General features: G+C 42.4%; 1 protein-coding gene across 1 annotated transcript in view; it reads left to right on the forward strand.

The window, feature by feature from the left end:
* Positions 1-4,918: 4,918 nt before the first annotated feature.
* LOC119774255 (CYFIP-related Rac1 interactor B-like) overlaps positions 4,919-23,803 on the forward strand; it is a 31,070-nt gene continuing 12,185 nt past the window's right edge. Inside the window, exons 1-3 of the mRNA XM_038271682.1 lie at positions 4,919-5,170; positions 23,342-23,415; positions 23,499-23,620. Coding sequence (XP_038127610.1) covers positions 23,343-23,415; positions 23,499-23,620 — 195 coding nt within the window. The 5' untranslated portion in view covers positions 4,919-5,170; position 23,342. The remainder of the gene's footprint in view (positions 5,171-23,341; positions 23,416-23,498; positions 23,621-23,803) is intronic.

A 23,803-nucleotide genomic window follows, 5' to 3' on the forward strand; every position in this document is an offset into this window, starting at 1 on the left:
AGAAAAGGGACAAAAGAGGAAAACAACAAGAAAAATGACCAGAGTGGGACAAAACCTAGAACAAATAATGGATTTCTATTCTATTAACATTTCTCTATCTGTAGAATGTGTCTGTTTTATGTGTCGTCTTCTCAATCAGAGGGCCCCCTGCCTGTCTTTGCCTAGGGCCCCAAATTTCCTAAATCCGCTCCTGCATAAACATGATGTCTTGCTAAAAAAGCCATAAAACAAAAATATCCGACCAAGCAGCACATTTTAAAAGAAGTGATCTTGTGCTGCTGGTTCTGTTCAGTTTACATCAAAGTGACCAATCATTTCGAAGAATTTGAATTTTGACATCGTTTTAAGAAAAAATAAAAGACAATCCTGATCAGTAAAAAATGATAAAGAAGGAATCAACACGTTTTTAGTATATCAGAACAAAGAGAGATCAAATGTGGGGTTCCTCAAGGTGCTGTTCTTGGCTCGCTTAAAAAAAAAAAAAAAAAATTGGACTTGATTTCTCAGTTACAATTTTTTTTTCTCGTTTTGCTTTTTAATATTAAGAACATAATACAACCTGCCTTGTTTTGCCCCCTCCCATCCAAAGGAACATGGACCATCTCTCCTTCCGGCCTTTGGTTCAGGTTCCCGGGATAAAGGCTGTAAGGTTAATCCTGAGCAGCAGGGGGCAGCAGAGCTCTGGCCTCACAGCAGCACCTAAACCCACAACAGCTGCAGCTGAAACTGTTTGGTGCTGAGATCCTCTTCCTGACAGTGAGGTCAGATATTCCTGTTATGCCTCACAACAAAATGCCTAAGCATGTATTCAACCTACAGCCTTCAACTGTCTTTATTCTTTGTTTTAAGAGAAATATTATAGTTCAATTCAGTTTATTTCTATAGCACCAATTCACAACACATGTCATCTAAAGGCACTTTACAGTTAAACCAGATCATCCAGTCAGATTTATTGAAAGTTTTCTAAGGAAAACCAGCTGATTTTATCCACTCATTGACTCAAAGGCTAAGCACGCTTGTAGTGACAGTGGAGAGGAAAAACTCTCATTTAACAGGAAGAAACCTCCAGCAGAACCAGGCTCAGTGTGATCAGCCATCTGCTGAGGCCGACTGGGGTTCAAGGAGGCAGAAGCAGAGATAAACTAAACAGAAGAGATACGATAGGCTACGGTCAACCAGCTCCACAGGCGGCTCCGTCCAGGAAACACAGCCAGGCGGACGAGCTCCGAGCCAGCTCCCATATCAGAGGATGAAGAGAGCACATCCAGCAGTCAGAGAAACAGGACTACACTGGAAAATTGTCTCCAACATCTAGAAACATAGGTGTTGATGGCAGCAGCACAGCTGATATTTCTCTCCAGGATGGAGTCACAGCCAAACAGGAACAGACCAGATGAAGCTACTATGAGAAAAAGCAGAGAGAGCAGAACGTTAGAGATTGAACTAAGAGATTCTGCAGAGTGGGAGAATAGAGATAGAATGAAGCAGAATGATGAAAAAGGGGTCCCTATGTCCTCCAGCAGTCTAAGCCTATAGCAGCATAACTATAGAGATAGCTCAGGATAACCTGAGCCACTCTAACGATAAGCTTTATCAAAAAGGAAAGCATGCACTTGAGTACTGTCATGACGGATCAAAGGAGCAAGCCCATATGCAGAACACACACGGAGGAGGCAGGGAAAAAGTTCAAATGTTTATTAAAAGTTCTGAACACGAGATCATAAAGAAGTTCTGAGACTGGTTCACTGAAATCTTGACTGGGACCGGAGACTGTTGGTTAGCAGAGTTTATGAGAAGCTAAGCGTCTAGCTTCAGGCTTAGCATGGCAGACCTTGATCTGAGCTTCCAGCTCATTGCAGAGAACAACAGGGAATATCCACATAGGATTCTTCAGGCTGAGCTTCCAGCTCATTGCAGAGAACAACAGGGAATATCCACATAGGATTTTTCAGGTAAACTCCACATAGGAATCTTCAGGTTGGCTCACCAGGGCAGATTAGCAGGTTTGGCTCTCCCAGAGCTTCAGGCCAGAGACAGGTTTCCTGTGAGGCACAGACAAAGGAGAGATTAGAATCTGATCTCACACTTGAGACAACTAAGATTCAATCAGTAACAGAGGCTCAGGTAGCTAACCAAACTAAGATCAACACTGCAGCATGGAAGCAAGGTCTGGCAGGAGCTTATAAAGGGAAGGTCTCCTAATGAGTAGATGGACATCAGGTGTGCTGGAAGACTCCAGCCCAAGGAGACCCACGGCGCACTCTGCTGGAGACAGAGGGTAATGTCCAGATCCCAACAGTAACTCCAGTCCTAAAAGACAATAACAAGAGACAGAAGAGGATCCTCGGCGCCCTCTGGTGGGCAAGCCTGAGGATCCCAACAAGTACGACTTGAAAGGGTGTGCTTAAAACCCTAATGTTTTTTTTTTTTTAAATATGCCTTCACTGTTGTGGCTGGGGGTGTGTTGGCCTAGTGATTAGAGCAGTGAGCTTGTGCTCTGAGAAGGTTGCATGTAACCGGTTCGATCCCCACAGCCTCCACTCTGGGTCCCTGAGCAAAACTCTTAAGCCCTGCGCTGCACATGGCAGCCCACTGCTGCCCTAGGTGATGGGTTAAATGCAGAGTGAATTTCCCCATTGTGGGACGATAAAGGGATTTACATTTTTACAGTTATGATGAAAGACACTAAACTGAATCACATGGTTACCTTTTATTCATAATAAAGACCCTCTGAAGTATCTAACCATCTTGGTGGCAGCAGGTCCTTCAGGTCTCAGAGGATATTGGGAGCTGCCTCCACTAATCAACTTGTTGATAAGACTTAGACAAACCTTATTGTCCTTTTACACAAAATTATTTTCAAATTGCAACAGTGATTAAAAGTAAACATAAGACTGAGATATGATTTACAGATTTACCAACATTCAGCTTTTTTTATTTATTTTTTATTCAACAATTCAGCAATCTGATGGCAGTGGGGAACCTGCTGGATGTGCAGCGGATACTTCGAAGCCTAGAGGGCAGCAGGGAGAACAGTCCATGGTGGGGGGTCATTGATGATGCCACGGGCTCGAGACACGCAGCGCTGGGATGAAATGTCTTTAATGGAGGGAAGAGGAGCCCCCATGATCGTCTCTGCTGTTCTCACCTTCTTCCAGTCTGAGGCGCTGCAGCCTCCACACCACACAGTGAGACAGCTGGTCAGAACGCTCTCTATGGTGCTTCTGGAGAAGGTGGGGAGGATGGGGGGGGGGGGGCAGGTGGGCTCTCCTCATCCTCCGCAGGAAGTCCAAGCGCTCCTGGGTCCTTTTGACCAGTGAGGTGGTGTTTACAGTCCAGGTGGGGGTGTCTGTGATGTGCACCCCCAAGAATTTGGTGCTGCTGACCACCTTTAGAGCTGAGCTGTTAATGACCAGAGGAGCGTATTAGGACGGTTCTTCCTGAAGTCCACCATGATCTCCTTGGTCTTCTCCAAGTTCAGGATCAGGCTGTTATCTTTGCACCAGTCCACCAGCTGCTCCACCTCTTCTCTGTAGTCCAGGTCTTTGTCGTCTCTGATAAACTCCTAGGTAGAGATGTGTCCAGCTGTCTGTCCTGAACCATTTCAGAGTTTATTCTGCTGAAAGACCCAGGAAGCTTCAGCAGATCAGGGTCTGCATCAAAGACATCTGGTCACCCAGATGCTGGATCAGTGCTGCTCCTTCCATGGACCTCTTTACTGGATCTACATGCGAGGAACATCCCAGAAGACAGCTGGCTTCACTGGATCCACATGTCTCTGGTTCTAAACTGAGCTGCTGTCATCATCAGTCACATGGATTCCTTTCCCAGAGAATAAGCCAAAAATGTTCAGACATAAGCAGTAAGTTAAACGTTCGATGTAATTTTACTGATTATCTGAAATAAATCCAAACATCCCTTCAGTTTGATGCGATTGGCTGACATTTCTACACAGATAACGTTTGAGTGTTGATTAGCTGAAGTATCTTGTCTCACATTTAGGATCCAACTGAACTGAATTAGTTTAAGTTTTAACTTCATTCCGTTTTCAATTCAGTTTATTTCTATAACGCCAATTCATGTCATCTCAAGGCTCTTTCCAGTTCACCAGATCATCCAGTCAGATTTATTTTAAGTTTTCTACCTAAGGAAAACCAGTTGATTGCATCGACTCATTGACTCAAAGGCTAAACATGCTTGTAGTGACAGTGGTGAGGAAAAACTCCCTTTTAACAGGAAGAAACCTCCAGCACAACCAGGCTCAGTGTGAGCGGCCATCTGCTGAGGTTCAAGGAGACAGAAGCTGAGATAGATAAAGAGGCAACTGTCAACCAGCTCCACAGGCGGGCCCTCCAGGAAACACAGACGAGCTCCAAGCCAGCTCCCATGTCAGAAGATGAAGAGAGCACATCCAGTTAGTCACAGTCAGAGAAACAGGACTACACTGAAAAACAGGCTGATCACAAACATCTATAAATAAAGGCATTGATGGCAGCAGCAACTTAACAAACTTTTTCATCTCATAAAGTGTCTTTACTTTGTGCGCATAAATAAACTGGGCCTTTAGTGAATTAGTGAAACATGTAGAATATAAACTTCTAAGTTTGAATCCATGATGTCAGATTAAATATAATAAAGTGTGTTTATATATTTAAAGAAGCAGGTTTGAATTTTTTAGGTGGTGGAAGTAAAAACTCTGAAGTCATGTTTCCTTTTAGCAGCTATTTACCAGAACCGTTTTATCAGCAGGTTTAGTTTGTGAGCCGAATTAAAGAAAAGTGAATGAAAATAGTTTTTATTTATTGTTAAAACAGAAAAACTCGCGAGATTAGATGAGAACTGGATAACTTGTCTTATTCCAGGTGGATTCTAAAGGGAGTCTGGTTCTGGGCAGAGCTGCTGGGTTTGGACAAGGACTGGTTCCGATGCTCTGTGCTGTGAGCTCGCGCCGCTCAGTTCGCCTCCTGCTGCGCTCTGATTGGCTGACGCTCCAGTTCCTCGTGAGGAAATCACTCCTTTTATAGTTAACGGAGCTGCGCGCCGCCGGTTTCCGGGTTTACTCTCCCCAGCATGTAGAAGAGGAGGCGGGCCGCCGGGAGACACCTGGAGCACCGCGGGCACATCAGGGCCATCGATCCGCTCCGCACCCAGCGACCAGCGAGCAGTGCAGGTGAGCGGCGAGGTTCGGGTCTGAGAGCTGGGTTAGAGCTCAGGGTGGATCCGGGCTGCAGGAGGAGGATCTGCACCCGGGCTTCTGGGCTCAGAGTTCTGCTCCACTGACTTCCGGTTCCGTTCCCCGTCAGAAGGCCGATCCACCCTGAGCTGAGAGGTTAAACAGAAAATCCTCCAAAATCTGAGCGCTTCTCTGGAGGTCCGGGTCACAGCGGGTCCCCTGCGGCTGGTTCCCCAGCCGAGGATAACATGAGGGACCCGCTGCGGGGGCCAAACCCGGAAAACCTGCCCCGGATGGGGTGGGGGGTGGTGGGGGGGTAGAAAAGATCAGAAGAGTTGATCTGGATCATTAGGAGAGGTTAAAAGGTTAAATCCTGATTTAACATTTAAACTTCTGACTCAAACCATAACAACCAATATTTAAAAACAAACTAAATATTTTAATCATTCATTCATGCTCTTACTTTAGCAATTATATTTAGGTTTATAAACTATAGAATGTCAGTTATCAGCATTAATGCCTCTAAGGTTAAGTTGGGCCAAAAAATGTGTTTTTAATGAATTTCTTATAGAAACACTTTTGTTATTTTTCTTAATATATTTGGGAAAGTTTGCGTTTCTTGTGTTTACATTAAAATAGATTTTTTTCCATTAAAATATCCATATTTTCTGAATGTTGCAAAGGTAATAAGGTCTTATCCTGGATTCCAAAAACATTATTGAGTGGAAAAAAGTGATTTACTGAGGGCCCTATAAAGGGTTAAAATAAAACGATGCATCAGATCCTTCAGTCATGATCAGTATCAGGGTCTGATGGATCGGCCTCAGCATCAGATCCTTCATGATGGTCAAATTAAACTTTATTCATCTCCTATTGGAGAAATGAACTCTGCATTTAACCCTTCCTATTGGGGAGCAGTGGGCTGCCATTGTAGGGGTCCCAGGGAGCAGTGCGGGGTTAAGGGTCTTGCTCAGGGACCCAGAGTGCAGGCTGTATTGACAACTGCTGCTAATTTCCAGCTTGTTGTGTTTTTGTTTCCTGCGGTTGGTTGTTTGGTGGCTTGGTCATGTGACCAGTGATGGTGACACAGTAAAGGATTACAGCGGTTGCAGGGGGGGTGGAGGGATTTACCACCAGGCAATACTAGGCAGGATTAGGCATAACTACCAAGTTCCTGGGGGCCCCATAAAACTCCATGTTTCCATGATGGTTAATACAACTATTCCTTATTTGAGTACATTAATTATGTTTTTGATAAAAATCCTTTGGCTAAAATGCCATCACTCTGCCTAGGTCCCCAAATTTCCTAAATCCGGCCCTGGACGGTTGTCCTAAACAGAAAGACATCATCAGCAGGGAGAACATCCGTTCATCGTGTTGATAAAGTAAAAGGAAGTATTGGTTATCGATTGCGGCCCATGTTTTCAGATCGGTGCGTCCTTTTTCTGCTATCGATTAATAAATCCTCCTCAGGGTGATCAACCACTGATGTTAGAAATCAGGAGGATTAGGTCATAGAAACAATCCAAACCAACAGAGTAACAGGTTAATCAGCAGAACTGGATTTGTCTTCACTTGAACTAAACCTGTAACACTTTTAATTAATATAATAAATAAATCCTGTCATTTTAGGAAGAGAAAAGTAATCAACCAACAATTCAGTTCAGTTTATTTCTATAGCGCCATTTAACAACACATGTCATCTTGAGACACTTTACAAAGTTCCAAAGTTTTCTATCTAAGGAAAACCAGCTGATTGCATCGATTCATTGACTCTTCAGCAATCCCTCACACTAAGCATGCTTGTAGCGACAGTGGAGAGGAAAACTCCCTTTGAACAGGAAGAAACCTCCAGCAGAACCAGGCTCAGTGTGAACGGCCATCTGCTGAGGCGACTGGGGTTCAAGGAGACAGAAGCAGAGATGGAAAAAGCAGCTGTATAAGGCGCCGCCGTCCAGGAAACACACAGCCAGGCCGACGAGCTCCGAGCCAGGTTCACATTTTCATGGTGAAATCTTAAAACTGCGCCTTGGAATCAGCTGTTGACGGAATGCAGCGATCAGCGGACAGAAACATCCTTATTTAATCAGGTTTAAACTTCCCGAAGCCAAACATGTTTGCAGATGAAACCTTCAGTGCATGAATGGCTGCACTTCATTTATCATCTGATGAGGTTTGCAGATAAAACCTAATGACTTCCTAACAGCAGCAGATGACAAATAAAATCTCTCTCCTTACTCGTCGTATTCATTTCCTTAAATCTTTTATCTCCAGTAGATTCTTCTGCCCAGCTGCTCAGCCCACTGGGTTCTGAAACTTTCCCAGCAGGAAAACCTTTATTGTTTCCCTGCTGCGATCTCCAGCTGCTCCACACTCTCCTGGTCTTGTGGGGACCAGCCATGCTGTTTTAAAGTGTAGCTGTTGAATCAGAGGGAGCACAGGACCTGCTGCCATGTGGGGTTCTGGGTGCAGGAGTTTGCTGCAGATGCCGAGTGAGGACTGGAGTCTCCTCTGGCTGCAGACTCTCAGCCAAACGTTGCATTAATCAGTGAAACGATGGAGAAATAAAAGAAACAAAAGAAGTGAAACAGAAGTTATTTTGGGATTGGAACCATCAGCTCTGGGTGCGTCTCTGTCATCCTTTCTCCTTCTGTTTGCAGACCAGTTTCTACCAGTTTGAGTCATTTTCCTGCAGATATTAACAGGACTTTAGATGACCTCTGCAGCAGACCAGCAGAAACTCATCAGATCAAATAGATGAGATGCAAGATAATCTGTAAACCGTTCACACAGAACCAGAACTTTTCAGTGTTTCTGTATCCAGTTCCACACATTCTGGACCTGAACCTCATTATCTGCGACCCGAGAGCAGGGGTGGAGCGAGATGGGGAGCCAGGGGTGGCCATGGCCACCCTTAGCCAGTCATTGGCCACCCCACCATTTGTTTCCCTCTAATACAGACGGTGGCAGCAGTAATAATCTCAAGTGGAATATTTAAAACATTTACATTTTTGTGGTTAATTATGCACATTAAAGATAAGTACATAATTCCTGCTCTTTTCAGAACTAGATTTTGTGTTTTATGAGGTAAGGAGAAAATGATAACTATTTTAATAAAAACTTACGAAATAATCAATTTATGTAGATATTAGTATTTTTAACATCAATTTTATGCAGAATGTTTATTGATAAAAGTGGGTAAGAAATGACAATGGAAAAGATGTTCGCCCCAGAACTCAAACCTGAAACTATTTTATCCACTATACCTTTAATCTAGAAAGCATTGATGCGTCTGTTTGTTAGCAAAGGCTGTAGGAAGTATACTTTGTCTTTATTTAAAAATATGGATTATTTGGTCATTCATTTCCCTGTTGGACCAGTGTAGATTGACCCTCTATTCCCTTTCAGCCCCCCGAAAAAATTTTTCTGGACACCCTTAGAAAAAGTTCTGGCTACGCCTCTGCCCGATAGATTCTGACGGCTTCAGCCTCTGCAGGAAACGCCTCTGATGTAAATGATGCAACTCCTCTCTGCCAGAGTTCCTGTCTGCTCGGTCCTGATCCACCTACTGGGCCGGAACCGAGCAACAGAACCAGACTCCACCCAGATCTCCTGGATTATAGGAAGGCAGAATGGAGCGGTCTGGTCTGCAGAGCCTTCCCTGCAAAGCAAAAACAGGTTCTGCTTCTGTCGGGTTCTGGAAGTTCCTCTCGTCACTAATGAGGACATTTATGGAACCAGACTGAAAGAAAACAACTTCCTTTCATGTTGTTCAGTTGAAGCAGCTTTAGTAGAAAAGCTGAAACACTAAATGTGAAACCGGGATAAAAACTTCTCTCACATTATTATTCGGTTCTTATTGGTTATTGGCACAGAGGAACGTTCTGCTGAATTTAGTGTTTTTTTTGTTGTGAAATGTTGGATTTGATTCTAATTTAGGTATAAAATGACCAAAACTCATCATTAACTCACCAGCAGTCAGGATTTGATCTCTAGCAGGGACAGAGACCATATACGACGAAGCTCAGACTGCTTGAGTCCCATCTAAAAAGTTACAAATCAATCCACTGGACTTGGTTTCCAAGTTTGAAGACATTTCGCTTCCCATCCAGGAAGCTTTTTCTTGCAATATACCAGAAAAACTGTCCAGTTTGAGGCTTTATAAAGTCTATAAAGCCTGATTGAAAAAGCTTCCTGGATGGGAAACAAAGTCCAGTGGATCATTTTTTAACTTTTATGGACTGTGACCTGGATGACTGAGAATCTTCACCAGCATGTTGGCGTCCCTGAAAATAAAGTGTTCAGATAGAAACACTGAATATAGATTTTCTCATAAATTGGTAAAAATCAGGAAGGAAAAACTGCCGTCATTAACGCAAAATTTAACAGAACTTTGTTAAATTTAGAGTCCTGCTAACTTTGTCTTTTTATTTTTTACATCATGTCCAGAAAAAAGAAGCGACAGCCCGAGTTATTTCATCAGAACCTTTCGAGCCTAAAAATTTAGACCAGAATTTACAAGTTTTATGGTAAATCATCCAATTTAACTCTAAATAAATAAGTTTTGTATGATTATAAAAGGCAGAACCTTTTAAAGGTAAAACTTTGGTGAGAGATGAGCTGATCCAGAACAGATGGTTTATATGTGGGTCACATACAGATCAGATTCGACCAGAACTGGACTGGTTCTGGTTTCTAGCAGAAGTATTTGGATTTGAACCTAACAATGATAAAGCAGCTGCTGCTGTTTCACAGCACAGCAGTTCTGGATGGTTGCTGGTCTGAACGCTGTGATGGAGGAAGCCAGGCGTTCTGCTCATCAGTATATTTAGAAAGCCCACAGAGAGAAACAGCGCGGTTCTGAAGCGTTAATGAACCCAGTGAGCCGTTCTCATACACTGTAGGCGGGTCAGAATGGAGCTGAAAGTTGAAGTTAATGGTGGCTGATTATACTCCAGCCTGTAGTTTCACTTTCTGTCTGGTTTCTTCTGCAGTTTCAGGTCTGTTGGTTGGATAGAAGTGACATGTAAAGGTGAGTAGGGAGGTCCGGTCCAGCCCAGGTCCTCCTTTAGACAGAGACTCGGAAGATGCTTCAGCTCTGAGGCACAACGCATGTCATCTCGAGAGACTTTACAAAGTTTCAAAGTTTCCTATCTAAGGAAAACCAGCTGATTGCATCGACTCATTGACTCTTCAGCAATTCCTCACACTAAGCATGATCAGAAAAAGCAAAAAAACTGTTTTTTGTGTCTTTGACTGGCAGCCTGTCTTTGACTGGCAGCCTGTCTTTGACTGGCAGCCTGTCTTTGACTGGTACTGTATCTTTTATTGGTACCGTGTCTTTGATTGGTACCGTGTCTTTGATTGGTACCGTGTCTTTGATTGGCACCATGTCTTTTATTGGTACCGTGTCTTTGATTGGCACCGTGTCTTTTATTGGCACCGTGTCTTTTATTGGTACCGTGTCTCTTATTGGTACCGTGTCTCTTATTGGTACCATGTCCTTGATTGGTACTGTGTCTTTCGTTGGTACCGTGTCTTTCGTTGGTACTGTGTCTTTCATTGGTACCGTGTCTTTGACTGGTACCTTATCTTTGACTGGTACCTTGTCTTTGGTTGGTACCGTGTCTCTGACTGGTACCGTGTCTCTGACTGGTACTGTGTCTTTGGTTGGTACCGTGTCTCTGACTGGTACTGTGTCTTTGGTTGGTACCGTGTCTCTGACTGGTACCGTGTCTTTCGTTGGTACCGTGTCTTTCATTGGTACCGTGTCTTTGACCGGTACCTTATCTTTGACTGGTACCTTGTCTTTGACTGGTACCTTGTCTTTGGTTGGTACCGTGTCTTTGGTTGGTACCGTGTCTTTGGTTGGTACCGTGTCTCTGACTGGTACCGTGTCTCTGACTGGTACTGTGTCTTTGGTTGGTACCGTGTCTCTGACTGGTACTGTGTCTCTTATTGGTACCGTGTCCTTGATTGGTACTGTGTCTTTCGTTGGCACCGTGTCTTTTATTGGTACCGTGTCTCTTATTGGTACCGTGTCTCTTATTGGTACCGTGTCCTTGATTGGTACTGTGTCTTTCGTTGGTACCGTGTCTTTCGTTGGTACCGTGTCTTTCGTTGGTACTGTGTCTTTCATTGGTACCGTGTCTTTGACTGGTACCTTATCTTTGACCGGTACCTTATCTTTGACTGGTACCTTGTCTTTGGTTGGTACCATGTCTCTGACTGGTACAGTGTCTCTGACTGGTACTGTGTCTTTGGTTGGTACCGTGTCTCTGACTGGTACTGTGTCTTTGGTTGGTACCGTGTCTCTGACTGGTACCGTGTCTTTCGTTGGTACCGTGTCTTTCATTGGTACCGTGTCTTTGACCGGTACCTTATCTTTGACCGGTACCTTATCTTTGACTGGTACCTTATCTTTGACTGGTACCTTGTCTTTGACTGGTACCTTGTCTTTGACTGGTACCTTGTCTTTGGTTGGTACCGTGTCTTTGGTTGGTACCGTGTCTCTGACTGGTACTGTGTCTTTGGTTGGTACCGTGTCTCTGACTGGTACTGTGTCTTTGGTTGGTACCGTGTCTCTGACTGGTACCGTGTCTCTGACTGGTACCGTGTCTTTCGTTGGTACCGTGTCTTTCGTTGGTACTGTTTCTTTCATTGGTACCGTGTCTTTGACTGGTACCTTATCTTTGACCGGTACCTTATCTTTGACTGGTACCTTGTCTTTGGTTGGTACCGTGTCTCTGACTGGTACTGTGTCTTTGGTTGGTACCGTGTCTTTGGTTGGTACCGTGTCTTTGGTTGGTACCGTGTCTTTGGTTGGTACCGTGTCTTTGGTTGGTACCGTGTCTTTCGTTGGTACCGTGTTTTTGACCGGTACCTTATCTTTGACTGGTACCTTGTCTTTGGTTGGTACCGTGTCTCTGACTGGTACAGTGTCTTTGGTTGGTATTGTGTCTTTGAGTGACACAGTGTCAACATGGAGGAATTTTGACCCATTCTGCTTTCCTGAATTGTTTTAGTTCTGACCCGTTCTGAGGTTTTCCACCATGGTCGGCTTGTTGAAGCTCGTCTTGCAGCATCTCAACCACTCTTAAATCAAAACTTTGACTAGGCCACTCCACATCCATTTACTTTGTTTAGTTAACCCATTCAGAAGTGGACTTTCTGGGTTGGACGTTTGTTCTGCTGTGTGACCCAGCCTTCGTGTGTTCAGACTTTCGGATCGAGAGCAGAAATCATGGTTCCACCTTCAACAAGTGCTCCAAGTTCAGAGGCAGAAAAGAAGAGTCTTCTTCTCTGACATGTTTTACTGTTTTTATAGTAAATGTGAGGTGGGTCTTTGTGTTCCATTGGGTCAGCAGTGGTTCTGGTCTTGGCACTGGAGTCCATTTCTGCCAGGTCTGCCTTTCTTCTTGTTGAATCATGACCTCTGACCTTAGCCAGAGGTCTTATTTTGTGCTAATCAAACCTCAGATTAATGTTAATCCTCCACATTTTGTCTTCCTAGCTGTTGTTTCAGCTCCTCTCTCTTGCTCTTTCCCTCGCTTCATCTCTTTTTCTCTCTTAACTGTGGGGTTAAAGGAAGAACATATTTTTATTTTATTTTTAAGCATAGAAAACCATACAGGAAAAAAAAAACTTGTAAGGTTACCTACGCAGCTTAATATATTCTTCCCGCGGATCAATGTGTATGTATGCACAACCTAGCTTTAGCCGTTTTGCTACAAAGTGAGCAGTTTTAGGAAGCCTCTTTATTTCATCTTCATGCTGCTTTTGCACATCGTGGATAGATTTTGAATCACATTTTCAGCTGAATCTGCCTCATGTTTCCTTTTCACTGCAGCAGTGGGAGAAACACCATCAGAGTGGCGGTGATGCAAAGCTGAGCTTTCAAAGCTTTGGCTGGTAAAGGGTATGGGACATTTCACCATTATTGTGTTCATGCTGGGCATATAGCCTGAGCCAGTTAGCCTGAAGCTTAGCTTTCAGCTGCTTTGTGATATTGACGCATCTGATGCTACTTGTTGTTTGATTAGTTTTTGTAGAAGCTGGTTCCTCTGTTCATAAAAAGATAGAGTTGAGTTCTAGCCAGTGAACCATATTTTAAAAGTTAAAGACATTAAATCTGATGGTTTGCTTGCAAAAACTAAACTGTGCTCTAAGAGAAGAAGAAGAAGAACAAAGAATCCAAATCTGAAAAAGTGTACGTCAGTACATATAGCCATGATTTTTTAAAGAGGGAACTTCCCGCATTATAAAAACGGGATTAGGGGGGATCGATCGGATAATGTGCTATTCCCGTTTTCCTGCAGGGAATTTCAGGTCCTTTAGGGCGGTGCGCTCCTCTCTGACCTCCTGGACGGGTTGGTGATGAGCTCCTGGCTGTTCTCCATGTCTGGATGATGGATCTCCAGTGGTTCTCTGAGTCTTCTCAGATCTTTTCAGACTCCTGGATTTCAGGGACTCCGTTCATCTTCTGGTCATAAATTTCTTCAGATCAGGGCCTGCTGTTGCTTTCTGAGATTGTTGACCTACTTCATGTTGTGAGACTGGTTCTGCCTGACCGTGTGGTTAGTTAGAGAAACTGGCCTGAACTTTCCAAAATAAGGTAGTTTATCACAGTGAGTTGATGTGATTTTATCTTCTCATGAAAACAGTCTGGGTTGGGGATTTTTTTTTGCTCTAAAAAAATGTAATTAAAATTAGCTATCTTTTAATTACTCTATTCTGCTAATTGATTAATCTATCGATTATCCGATTATTAATCAATTAATTGAAAAAATACCCAAAGGTTCCTTAAAGAAGATTTTTTATGAAATTAGAGGAGGTGAAATTAAAATGTTTCCTCTTGAGGAGTTCCGGATAGAGTAAATTTGACCTTAAATTCAACATATTTATATATATTTATTTACAATATTGATTTAATGACAGATTCCTGGCCCGGGCTCTTTCTGCATGGCGTTTGCATGTTCTCCCTGAGCATGTGTGGGTTCTCTCCATGTACTCCGGCTTCCTCCCACAGTCCAAAAACATGGCTGTTAGGTTAATTGACTTCTCTAAAGTCCCCTTAGTGAATGGTTGTTTATCCTGTTTGTCTCTGTGTTGCCCTGCGATGGACTGGCGACCTGTCCAGGCCCCCGTCACACCATGCCGATTTAGCCAGCATATGCTCGACGTCCAAGAATCTCCTAAAACGCTGGCATACCCTGAAATTTCTATGTATTTTTTCAATTTTGGGCGTATGCATAGAGTATTCATAACCAGTCCAGAACTTATGTCCAACGACTGATGCATAACTGATGCATAACGCACGGCAGCGTCAGTTAAAGCTGCTCACGTCTGGGAGGCGCCCAGCCTGCATGAAAAGATGTCTTTGATCGCGGTATTAACCTAGCTGCTGTTTACCTCCTGCCCCCGAAGAAAAGAATAAATGTGAACCCCCTTTATACCAAATACCAATACGCCATTATACAGTAGCTGGAAGTTGGAAACGCATTTAGCGCTCATCTGGAACACGTCAGAAAAGTTGATATGCGTTGGAGAGAAGTTCTTGATAAGTTACGCAGAAGTTATGCACAAGTTCCTCAGAGGTTTGAAAAAGCTAGACGCCACGACTGATGAGTGACTGACACTGAACGTACGTCAACCATCAGATAACTGACCTGGAACCTATGGCCCATGTATAGGATACGCTGGCATACGTCTTGTCGTACTCACTGTAAGTCGACTTGTTCCAGTGTGTTTCAGTGTACCCATAACTTATCTAACGTATGCCAGCGTTTTAGCCAGATTTTTCATTTGTCAGGCATACGCTGGTGTAAACCTTCCAGGTGTGACAAGAGCTTGAAGGATCCACTTCCTGACTTGAAAATAAAGGAAATCTGATTCCTGGTTCGCATCAATTCAGTTGCAAAAGGCTGAGCCTCTGATTGGCTGACAGATGAGAACATTGAAGTGTGGGACTTCTCCTTACCTAAACCTGACTGAGAACCTGAGTTCAGAACCCGAGTCCATCAAACCAATCCACTCTAGAATGGTACCATTACTAACCTTTGGACATGGCCGAGCCTTTCCTAAACAAGTTAGCCTCTTCAGCCTCATGAAGAACCACGGCCCATCATTTCTTGGAGAGACCAACCCTTTGTAGGCTGGTTCTAGTCCCAATAATGGTTCTGATTCTGGTTAATGGAGAGCAAATGCCAACGTTAGCTGCAGGTTTTTATTGTCTGGCATAAAACTCCAGATTTCTTTATTGTCTCTACATGAAACCAAGCTAACGAAGGAAAACTGTCCTTAAGTAAAAGCTTCAAACAGCAGATGTCATAAAACAAACACAACCTTCCAGTAACTGGTTGGTCACAGAAATGCTTAATCAGCCGGAGGAGGAAATGTCCTTAGAGGAAGTAGTGATTAAAGCTGTCGTCTACATGTGAAGCTTCCACATGAGGAGCTTTTCAGATCACTCCTTCCTCTGAGCCCGCTCCTGCCGCTTGGTTCTGATCCAGTGTGAGCTCACAGAGAGAAGCCACCAGGCTCAGGTTGGGGAAGTAAAAGTCTATTCAGGTTGCTTGTCTGGTAAAAGATCATCACAGATACTCTGCAGAGGTTTCATTCAATCAGAGTCATATTGGAGCACGTTGGACGTTTGTTTTCAGGTTAAAAAAGAAACCAGTTCAACATTGTTCTGTGGGAAAATTTGACTGAATGTGAAACCTGAGTTTTGGAGCCTTTTTGTGTTTCGGGGAATAAATGAAGTCTGCAGAGGGTGAACCAACGTGATCCTGTGATGTGGTTTTCTGCAGATAATGGAGTGTTTGCAGGGACTGCAGCTCAGAACGAACCGCTCGGTTCTAAAGAGCCTGGCTGTGTTTTATCCGTCGACATTCCTCTCCGTCTCTCTGACTTTCTTACCTGACCGGAGCTCAGTCTGTTTTACTTCCTCTATTTTAAATTTAGGCCAAACTTTCAGAGACTTTGTTGCTTCCTCTTTTCTCTGTTTTTAACACGAAGGCGCTGCTTCCACTTCAGTTAGCCACAAACTGTCAAACTGTCAGCCAATAAACACGTCGAAGCACAGATCTATTCTGACTGCAAGACCCATTCTACAGCTGCTTTAAAGTCAAACGACTCGCTGGACTTCTCCTTTATTGCTGTTTTACAGTCTTTCCTGGCTTAAATATTAAAGTTTCTTTTCTAATTTGTACCAGAAACCTGAAATTTAAACCAACACAAAGGCCACGATTTGGACGATGGTTCAAAGCAGAATCTAGAAGGTTCATAGAAAGTACCTGCCCTGAGCTTTTTTACAAACCTGTAAAATAAGGATTAATACTCAGTAAAATGGTTAGCATACATATTTAACCTAACAGCTATTGCATCACGGGTTTTAAAAAGTAGAAGTGAGACCTCAGTTAAAATGTCTCACTTGTATCTTTATTTCTTTAGATTTGACAAAGAAATGGTCTTTACTAATTAATCTTGTAGTTAAACTTGGAGGCAGTCGGCTTAATCTCTTTTAACGTTAGCATTAGCATGCTAACGCTCTCATTCATGTTAGTTGGTGTGTTTAAAAATCCGTTTTTCGTATGACAATACAACTAGTTGTCACTACCCAATCCGTCCCGGAAGCATGATCCGTCTAGCCCCGTGAGACCATCCTGATCTCGCGAGCTTTAAGGTTTTACTCGTAGATCAGTTTGGCTACTTTCCGTTAAAGAAAATTCAAAGCCAATCAGCGTTGGCTTTGTGGCGGGTTGAGGTGTGACGCAACGAGAAGCGCGGAAACGACAGTTCAGTCTAAAGAACATGGCGGCTTCAGCCGATGAAACTAGCGTTAGCGTGGCTATCGAGCAAGTTTTATCGGAATTACAGAGTATTTCTTCACTAAAAGAAGCAAATGGCAAATATCCTTTGCCGACATGTTGCTTATTTGCTGAGCTAACAAGCCTTTACCTGCAGCAGCAGAGTAGCCTGGCTTGTGGTTGTGTTTTCGTCGTCGCTCTGTTAGTACATCATATGCTTCGTTGATCTGATTGGTTTATTTGGCCCGTCTATCACCAACATAGGCCAATCAGCTAACCAGTATTTTCGCCCCTTCACAAAATTACTTCAACGGAAGGTTTCCAGATGGATATGCGGAGCAAATCCAGCAAATCCATCTTGCGGAGTCAGGTTATGATCCGTCCTGCGCATGAACAGAATAATAAGATCCGGATCCCCGAAAAACTACATAACGGTACTGAAAATACTTTTTTATATACTTTATTAAAGAATGCTAAACTACATCGCATAGAAAATATGGAGACTTTTCTGCAAGAAATGGATACGTTTTACGTTCTCTTCGTCGTATTGAGTGACGTCATCATCGGACATGCTCGGAGCAGTCACAGTAACGTTTCAAAGGCAATTTAAGTGTTTTTCTTTTTTTCATTTTTAGAATATGCAATATTTACGCAATTTAAAAAATATTCTAAATGAACCCCCGCCGGAAAAAGACGAAAGAATAAATAAGTAAGAAGAACAAAGTATTGCCTACCAGGAAGTTATTCGTTTTGCGCATGCACAGGACGGATCGTGCTTGGGGGACGCATTGGGTGGTGACAGTAGTAACTAGTGATGGGTCCATTAACGCCGATGCATCGGTGCATGCATGGAGCCCATAGAGCAAAACACTGTATTGTGCGTATCGGTGTCGTTTCAGTAGAGTCATGTGACCGATACAGGAGTTTTTTCTAACTGACTGACTCACTAAACTGTGTTTAAAAAAACTAATCTGTCAACATGATGCATCTGCTGAAAAAAGTCACATCTTTTGCGGTTTATTATTAAAATTATCAAGAATTTTGGAGCCTAAAAGGAATAGGAAGGTTTCAGCCGTTGTGTTTTTATTTTAATTTTCTCATTGTGTCATACTTTTCCTCTCAGTTTATCACTCAACATATCTGTTTTTACTTTACTTGTTTTAAAATTATGATTTAAAATCCTAGTCCACAAGCATCCTCATTCACATTTCCCCCTAACTTATCATTTTATGATATATGTTTACATTATTTATTAGGTCTAAAAATATCAAAGATACTTAATGTCAAACAATACAACAGAACCTAAAATAACTTATATCAATGTTCTCGGTCATCAAATTCCATTCAGTTTGTCCAGTGAACTACCTGTAGTGTCTTTAAATGTCCAGCAGGTGTCAGTATTCTAAGACAGAATCAATGCAGGATCAATAGTTTGGCAATGAGTCAAAACGTTTCAGGGTGCCTCATTAACCAATAACTAGCACTAATGTAACTAATGTCAATGTTAAGATAAGAAAAGCATTGATGTAATTTTTAGCCTGCTAATATAAGCATTGTTAGGTTAGCATTTAATTAGCCTGTTTAAATCAGTGAGTCGATGCGGTGAGCTGTTTTCAAAGAAAACTTTGAATCAATCTGATTGGATGATCTAGTTGAATTGTAAAGTGTCTTGAGATGACATGATGTGAATTGGTGCTATAGAAATAAACTGAATTCAATTGAATTAACTAATATGTATTGCTAGTGAGACAAATGTTAAGCTAAATATGTATTTTGATTAAGTATATTATAGATCATAAGTATAAGAGGTTATACTAAATAAGGTTGTCTTATTGTTTGGCAGATTATTATTTTTGAGTAAAATTTTGGCAAAATAATATTAATAATCCAACAGAATCTGCTCTCGTTTAGCATATCCAACTCAAAAAGATCCAGAAAATGGGCTAGATCTTAGACTCTTAAGACCTGGTTAGCCGGTCATGCAAGCTAACGCTAACTCGACGGTGAGTTTATTACTTTCATTTTTCTGTAGTTGAGTTGGCGTTAGCTTGCATGACCGGCTCCGTCATGCTGGTTTTCCTTCAGTATGAGCTCCACAAGCGTCACGTCACGTGACTAAGAAACCATAATGGGATTGGCTGGGTGTTGGACGCCACAATCCATTGCTAATGTCTGTGACCTGAAGTAACCCTTCCCTTTTTGCACTGAATTTAGACGGCGAATTTAAGACGGTGAAATAGAGCCAGTTGAATCTCAGGAGGATGAAAATATTGAGTTTGAATTTTTTTATATGCAGATTTTTTTAACACTGAAATATTAAACTGAAAAATAAGTATTGAAAATGAAATCGCTTTGAAATAGTAATGTGAATTTTTAGCTTGAAGAGAAAATAATTGAAATTTCAACTGTGTAGAAATAATGAAAATGAATTTATTTTAAAGGTCAAAAATGTGTTCTGAATATATTTTAACACTGAAACAGTAAGTAAAAACATACAACATTTAAATTTCAGTGGAATTTTTTAATTCAAATCCCAGCGACACAGATTTACTTCCATAGGACAATTTGAATTTTCTATAAAATGGTTGTCATTAATGATTTAATAATTAGTTTTTCTAATTTAGGTTCTATTGTAGTGTGCAACTTAAAGAAAAAAATACCAGAGATATAAATAGAAATGTTATAATCTAGAGGAAGCCTTCTTTATCATTTAGTTGAGCTTCTTTCAGTCGTTTGCTCTGATGCTGTTACCCGACAGATGATGGTGGAAGAGATCAGCCTACCCTACAGATATGCAGCATCTTACTGTGAACATTAAAGGCAGAAAGCTTAATAAGGGTTATATTAACACTATCAGTGGTAAGAGCTTTAAACCAAAGAGTTTAAACTCTACCAAACTATATTAAATTAAATTATATTATTTATAGAGCGTCGATTCACATCATATGATCTCAAGGCACTTTACAGACACAATACAGTCAGATTGGTTAAAGGTTGTTACCAAGGAAACCAGTAGATGGCATCCAGTCATTGATGAGCTCGTGGTGACTCTTCAGCAATCCCTCAGACACATGCAGCGATAACTATAGCTAAAAATATAATAGCTTTGGTAATGCTAATTTCAGTTCATTTTATTTATATAGCGCCAATTCACAACACATGTCATCTGAAGGCACTTTACTGGTAACCAGATCATCCAGTCTGATTGATTCAAAGTTTTCTATCTAAGGAAAACCAGTTGATTGCATCGACTAATCGACTCTTCAGCAATCCCTTACACTAAGCATGCTTGTAGCGACAGTGGAGAGGAAAAACTCCCTTTAAACAGGAAGAAACCTCCAGCAGAACCAGGCTCAGTGTGAGCGGCCATCTGCTGAGGCCGACTGGGGTTCAAGGAGACAGAAGCAGAGATAGAAAAAGAAGCAGAGATACAAAAGGCTAATATTAGCAAAGCTAATATTAGTACTTAGTGATTTTTTTAACTTCTAACATTGAAATCCATCAGTCTTTTCATCATCCATTGCTCTTCTACTGTTGTCCATCATGGTTATGACTTAGACCTAGACAGACTTACACAGCTTTTAATGTCATTTAGTGCACACAGTGTGTACAAAAATAAATGTCGTTTTGTACAGCTTTTAGACAGTGAATTAGCAGCAGCTTAGCAGCAAAATGAACATAAAGTGCAGCAGTGATCAACGGTGCAAAAACACTTTAAGACAAACATATAAGGTGCAAATACAAAGCATTTTTGGCTTGGTGTTGTCAGTGTGATGCCTGTGACCTGCTGGTCCTGCATTGTATGCTGTGAAGCCTCTTCCCAGAGGTCAGCAGGGAGAACAGTCCATGGTGGGGGGATGGGGGGGTCATTGATGATGTCACAGGCTCGGGACACACAGCGCTGGGATGAAATGTCTTTAATGGAGGGAAGAGGAGCCCCCATGATCCTCTCTGCTGTTCTCCCCTTCTTCCAGTCTGAGGCGCTGCAGCCTCCACACCACACGGTGAGACAGCTGCTCAGAACGCTTATGTGAGCAGAGCCATGTAACCAAGGCCAGTTTATGACGACCAGTCAACCTAACAGTCATATTGTTGGACTGTGGTTGCCACCATGATGCCCTTATCTTGTTTATATGTACAAAAAAAAATTTCTCTCAGTGATATAGAATCCTCTCTAGGAAGATGCCCTAAATATTAACTGCTTCATCTCTTCTTGACGTAAAGTCAGCATGCTAATGCTAATATCAGAGCGCAGTGGGTCGGCTGCATGGCCTCCATGTCCTGGATCTGTGGTCCATTCCTGAACCATTATCAGCGTATATTGTAACTGGTTTCCATGAAGACTCTAGACCAAGGATCTGCAACATCAGTCCTGCAACACAGCTGAAATAAATGAATGCTTGATGAACAGCTCTTTGCAAACAGGTAGCCTTTTGATCCAGGTGTGAAGAAGCAGGCGTGTGTCCAAACCAGCAGCACACGAGGACTGGAGGAGGCGATGGGTGAGACGCCTGGTCTGGACACTGTCCTAAAACTCTCCCAGATTGACTGGTTACGTCTCTTTGCTGTAACCCAACTCTAATGTTGGGGATCTCAGTTGGTTTGGCCCAATTAGCCTGCAGATCTGCTTCGCCTGTTCTCCATGCTGGATCCCTTAACAACACGGTAAATGAGCCTTTCCCGCCAGACTAATTCACGCCGTGTGCACATGAGTTTAGCCTAAAATGGATCATCTAGAGTCCAAAGGAAGGACTGACGGTTTAAAACCAATAACATTGGATGTGATGCAAAAATGATAGCTGATGAAATTTTAACCATATAAACATAGAGACATAATTAAGTTCATAATTTCAGCATCACTCCATTGCAGCTGCATTTACTGTAATGGTCACAGAAAAGTGCTGTTGTTGCATGGGTCTGCTTCCCCCACTAGTCCAGTCTGCTTTAGACCTCACCAGACTGACTTGGCCTGTATAAGTCGGTCTGACTGGCCAGGCTCAGTTCAAATACCAAAACAAACTGGCTGACTCACTCCTTAGCAGGGTGTGGCAAAAAATAGATTTAGAATAGAATAGAAAATCCCTTTATTGCCCCACAATGGGGAAATTCTTACAGCAGCAAAGATTATAGAAAAATGCTCACAGAAATGTGGACCTTAGAAAACTCTATAAGAATAATATAATAGTGAAGAGTTAAAAAATAAAATACTGTACTGCAAAGGGTTTTTTAAAAAAACTGGGTCATTTGGATAATTTTTTTTTTTTTAGCTTTTATTGTAACTACACTGTCACAAGTACAGAGCAATGAAATTCACTCTACATTTAACCTATCCCCTTAGGAAGCAGTGGGCTGCCATTGCGCGGCGCCCAGGGAGCAGTGTGGGTTAAGGGTTTTTTGCTCAGAGACCCAGAGTGGCAGTCTGTAGGAGTGGGGAATCGAACTCAGAACCTTAGGGTTCCAAACCCAATGCCCAAACCACTAGGCCGCCACTCCTCGATATGTCTGGATTTTCGTCTGCTCGATCTCACAATTCCTAATATTAACTTAAAACTAAACATTTTTACCTAAAACAAAGAGGGAAAATGGGCTTCGTCTGCACCGCCGCTCTGCTGTGTGGCGTGGTGCCGCATCTGTAGTTGAGGCGGTCACAGTGGAAGACTTGGACTCCAACCCAAAACAACATGGATACCAAACTAACTGAATCAGCAATATCTTCTGATGAACATATACAGCACTTACTTTTTTTAATCTCTACATTTAATTTTGATAGATGGGAAAAATAACACAATATATAGGGATATTGCAATATCGTGATTATGTCGTATTATGACCCAAGTATCGTATCGTAACACCCATGCCAATACTCACTCCTACTCCTTAGTGATCCTAAGGCGAAGGCAGACAATTCAGAGTGAAAGACACGGATGGATCATCAAAGAGAATAAAATGATTAAGGTTGGGTAATTATGCGAAAACAGTTCAAATACTGAGTGAACTCATCAGCGTCATGTTTCAGGCTTGCTTTGGTTCTGCAGAAACTCCTGGATCTCTTTAACACTGACATCACGCCAGCGTGACGGTGTGTGACGTCATGGCTTCATCATGATAGAGCCATAACGTTGAAGCAACGCGCTCTGTTCATTGCCGATGATCGGGGATCAGACTGAGGAGCTGTAGATGTTGGGCAGATGGAGCCCCAGGCCGTCTCATTGGTTCATTCTTTAAATATTCATGTTGAGCCTTTTCTCTGCCCCAAAGCTTCTCAGTTTGTCCTGAATCCTGACCTGATGAGTTCTTAGACCATCAGTCTGTGAAGCTGCTGTTCCAGCAACAAGTTAAAAACCTTTTCTCCTGTCGGCAGCATGGGGAACCTAATCAAGGTGTTAACACGAGACATCGACAACAACGCTGGAAACTTCTTCCTGGACTTTGAAAGTAGGGTTCAGAATTTCACATTAAATCCATGTTGGCTGTCGGCCCAGATGTTTGTAGTAAACGTCCCAACATTTGTTTTTCAGATGCTCAGCCGTCGCAGTCGGAGACCGAGGTATGGGAGAAGGTGAACCAGGTGCTGACGGAGGCCAAGGTCATCCTGGAAGACCTGCAGACGTACAAAGGAGCCGGAGACGAAATACGACAGGTGATGCAGCTGGAATCAATCAAGACAAACATTTAGATCTTAGAACCTGAAGAACCAGCTTTAGGGTTTGTTTCAAGACTGATGGAAAAAATCAAAGAAAAGAGTTGCTGATAGGAGATGGAGAAATCCTCTCCGCTGCACAGATTTAAATTCAGTTCCTATGGGAGAGTTGACTTTTTTATA

The sequence above is a fragment of the Cyprinodon tularosa genome, unplaced genomic scaffold (assembly GCF_016077235.1).
Source record: "Cyprinodon tularosa strain WSP-4 unplaced genomic scaffold, ASM1607723v1 ctg804, whole genome shotgun sequence".
Classification (NCBI taxonomy): Eukaryota; Metazoa; Chordata; class Actinopteri; order Cyprinodontiformes; family Cyprinodontidae; genus Cyprinodon; species Cyprinodon tularosa.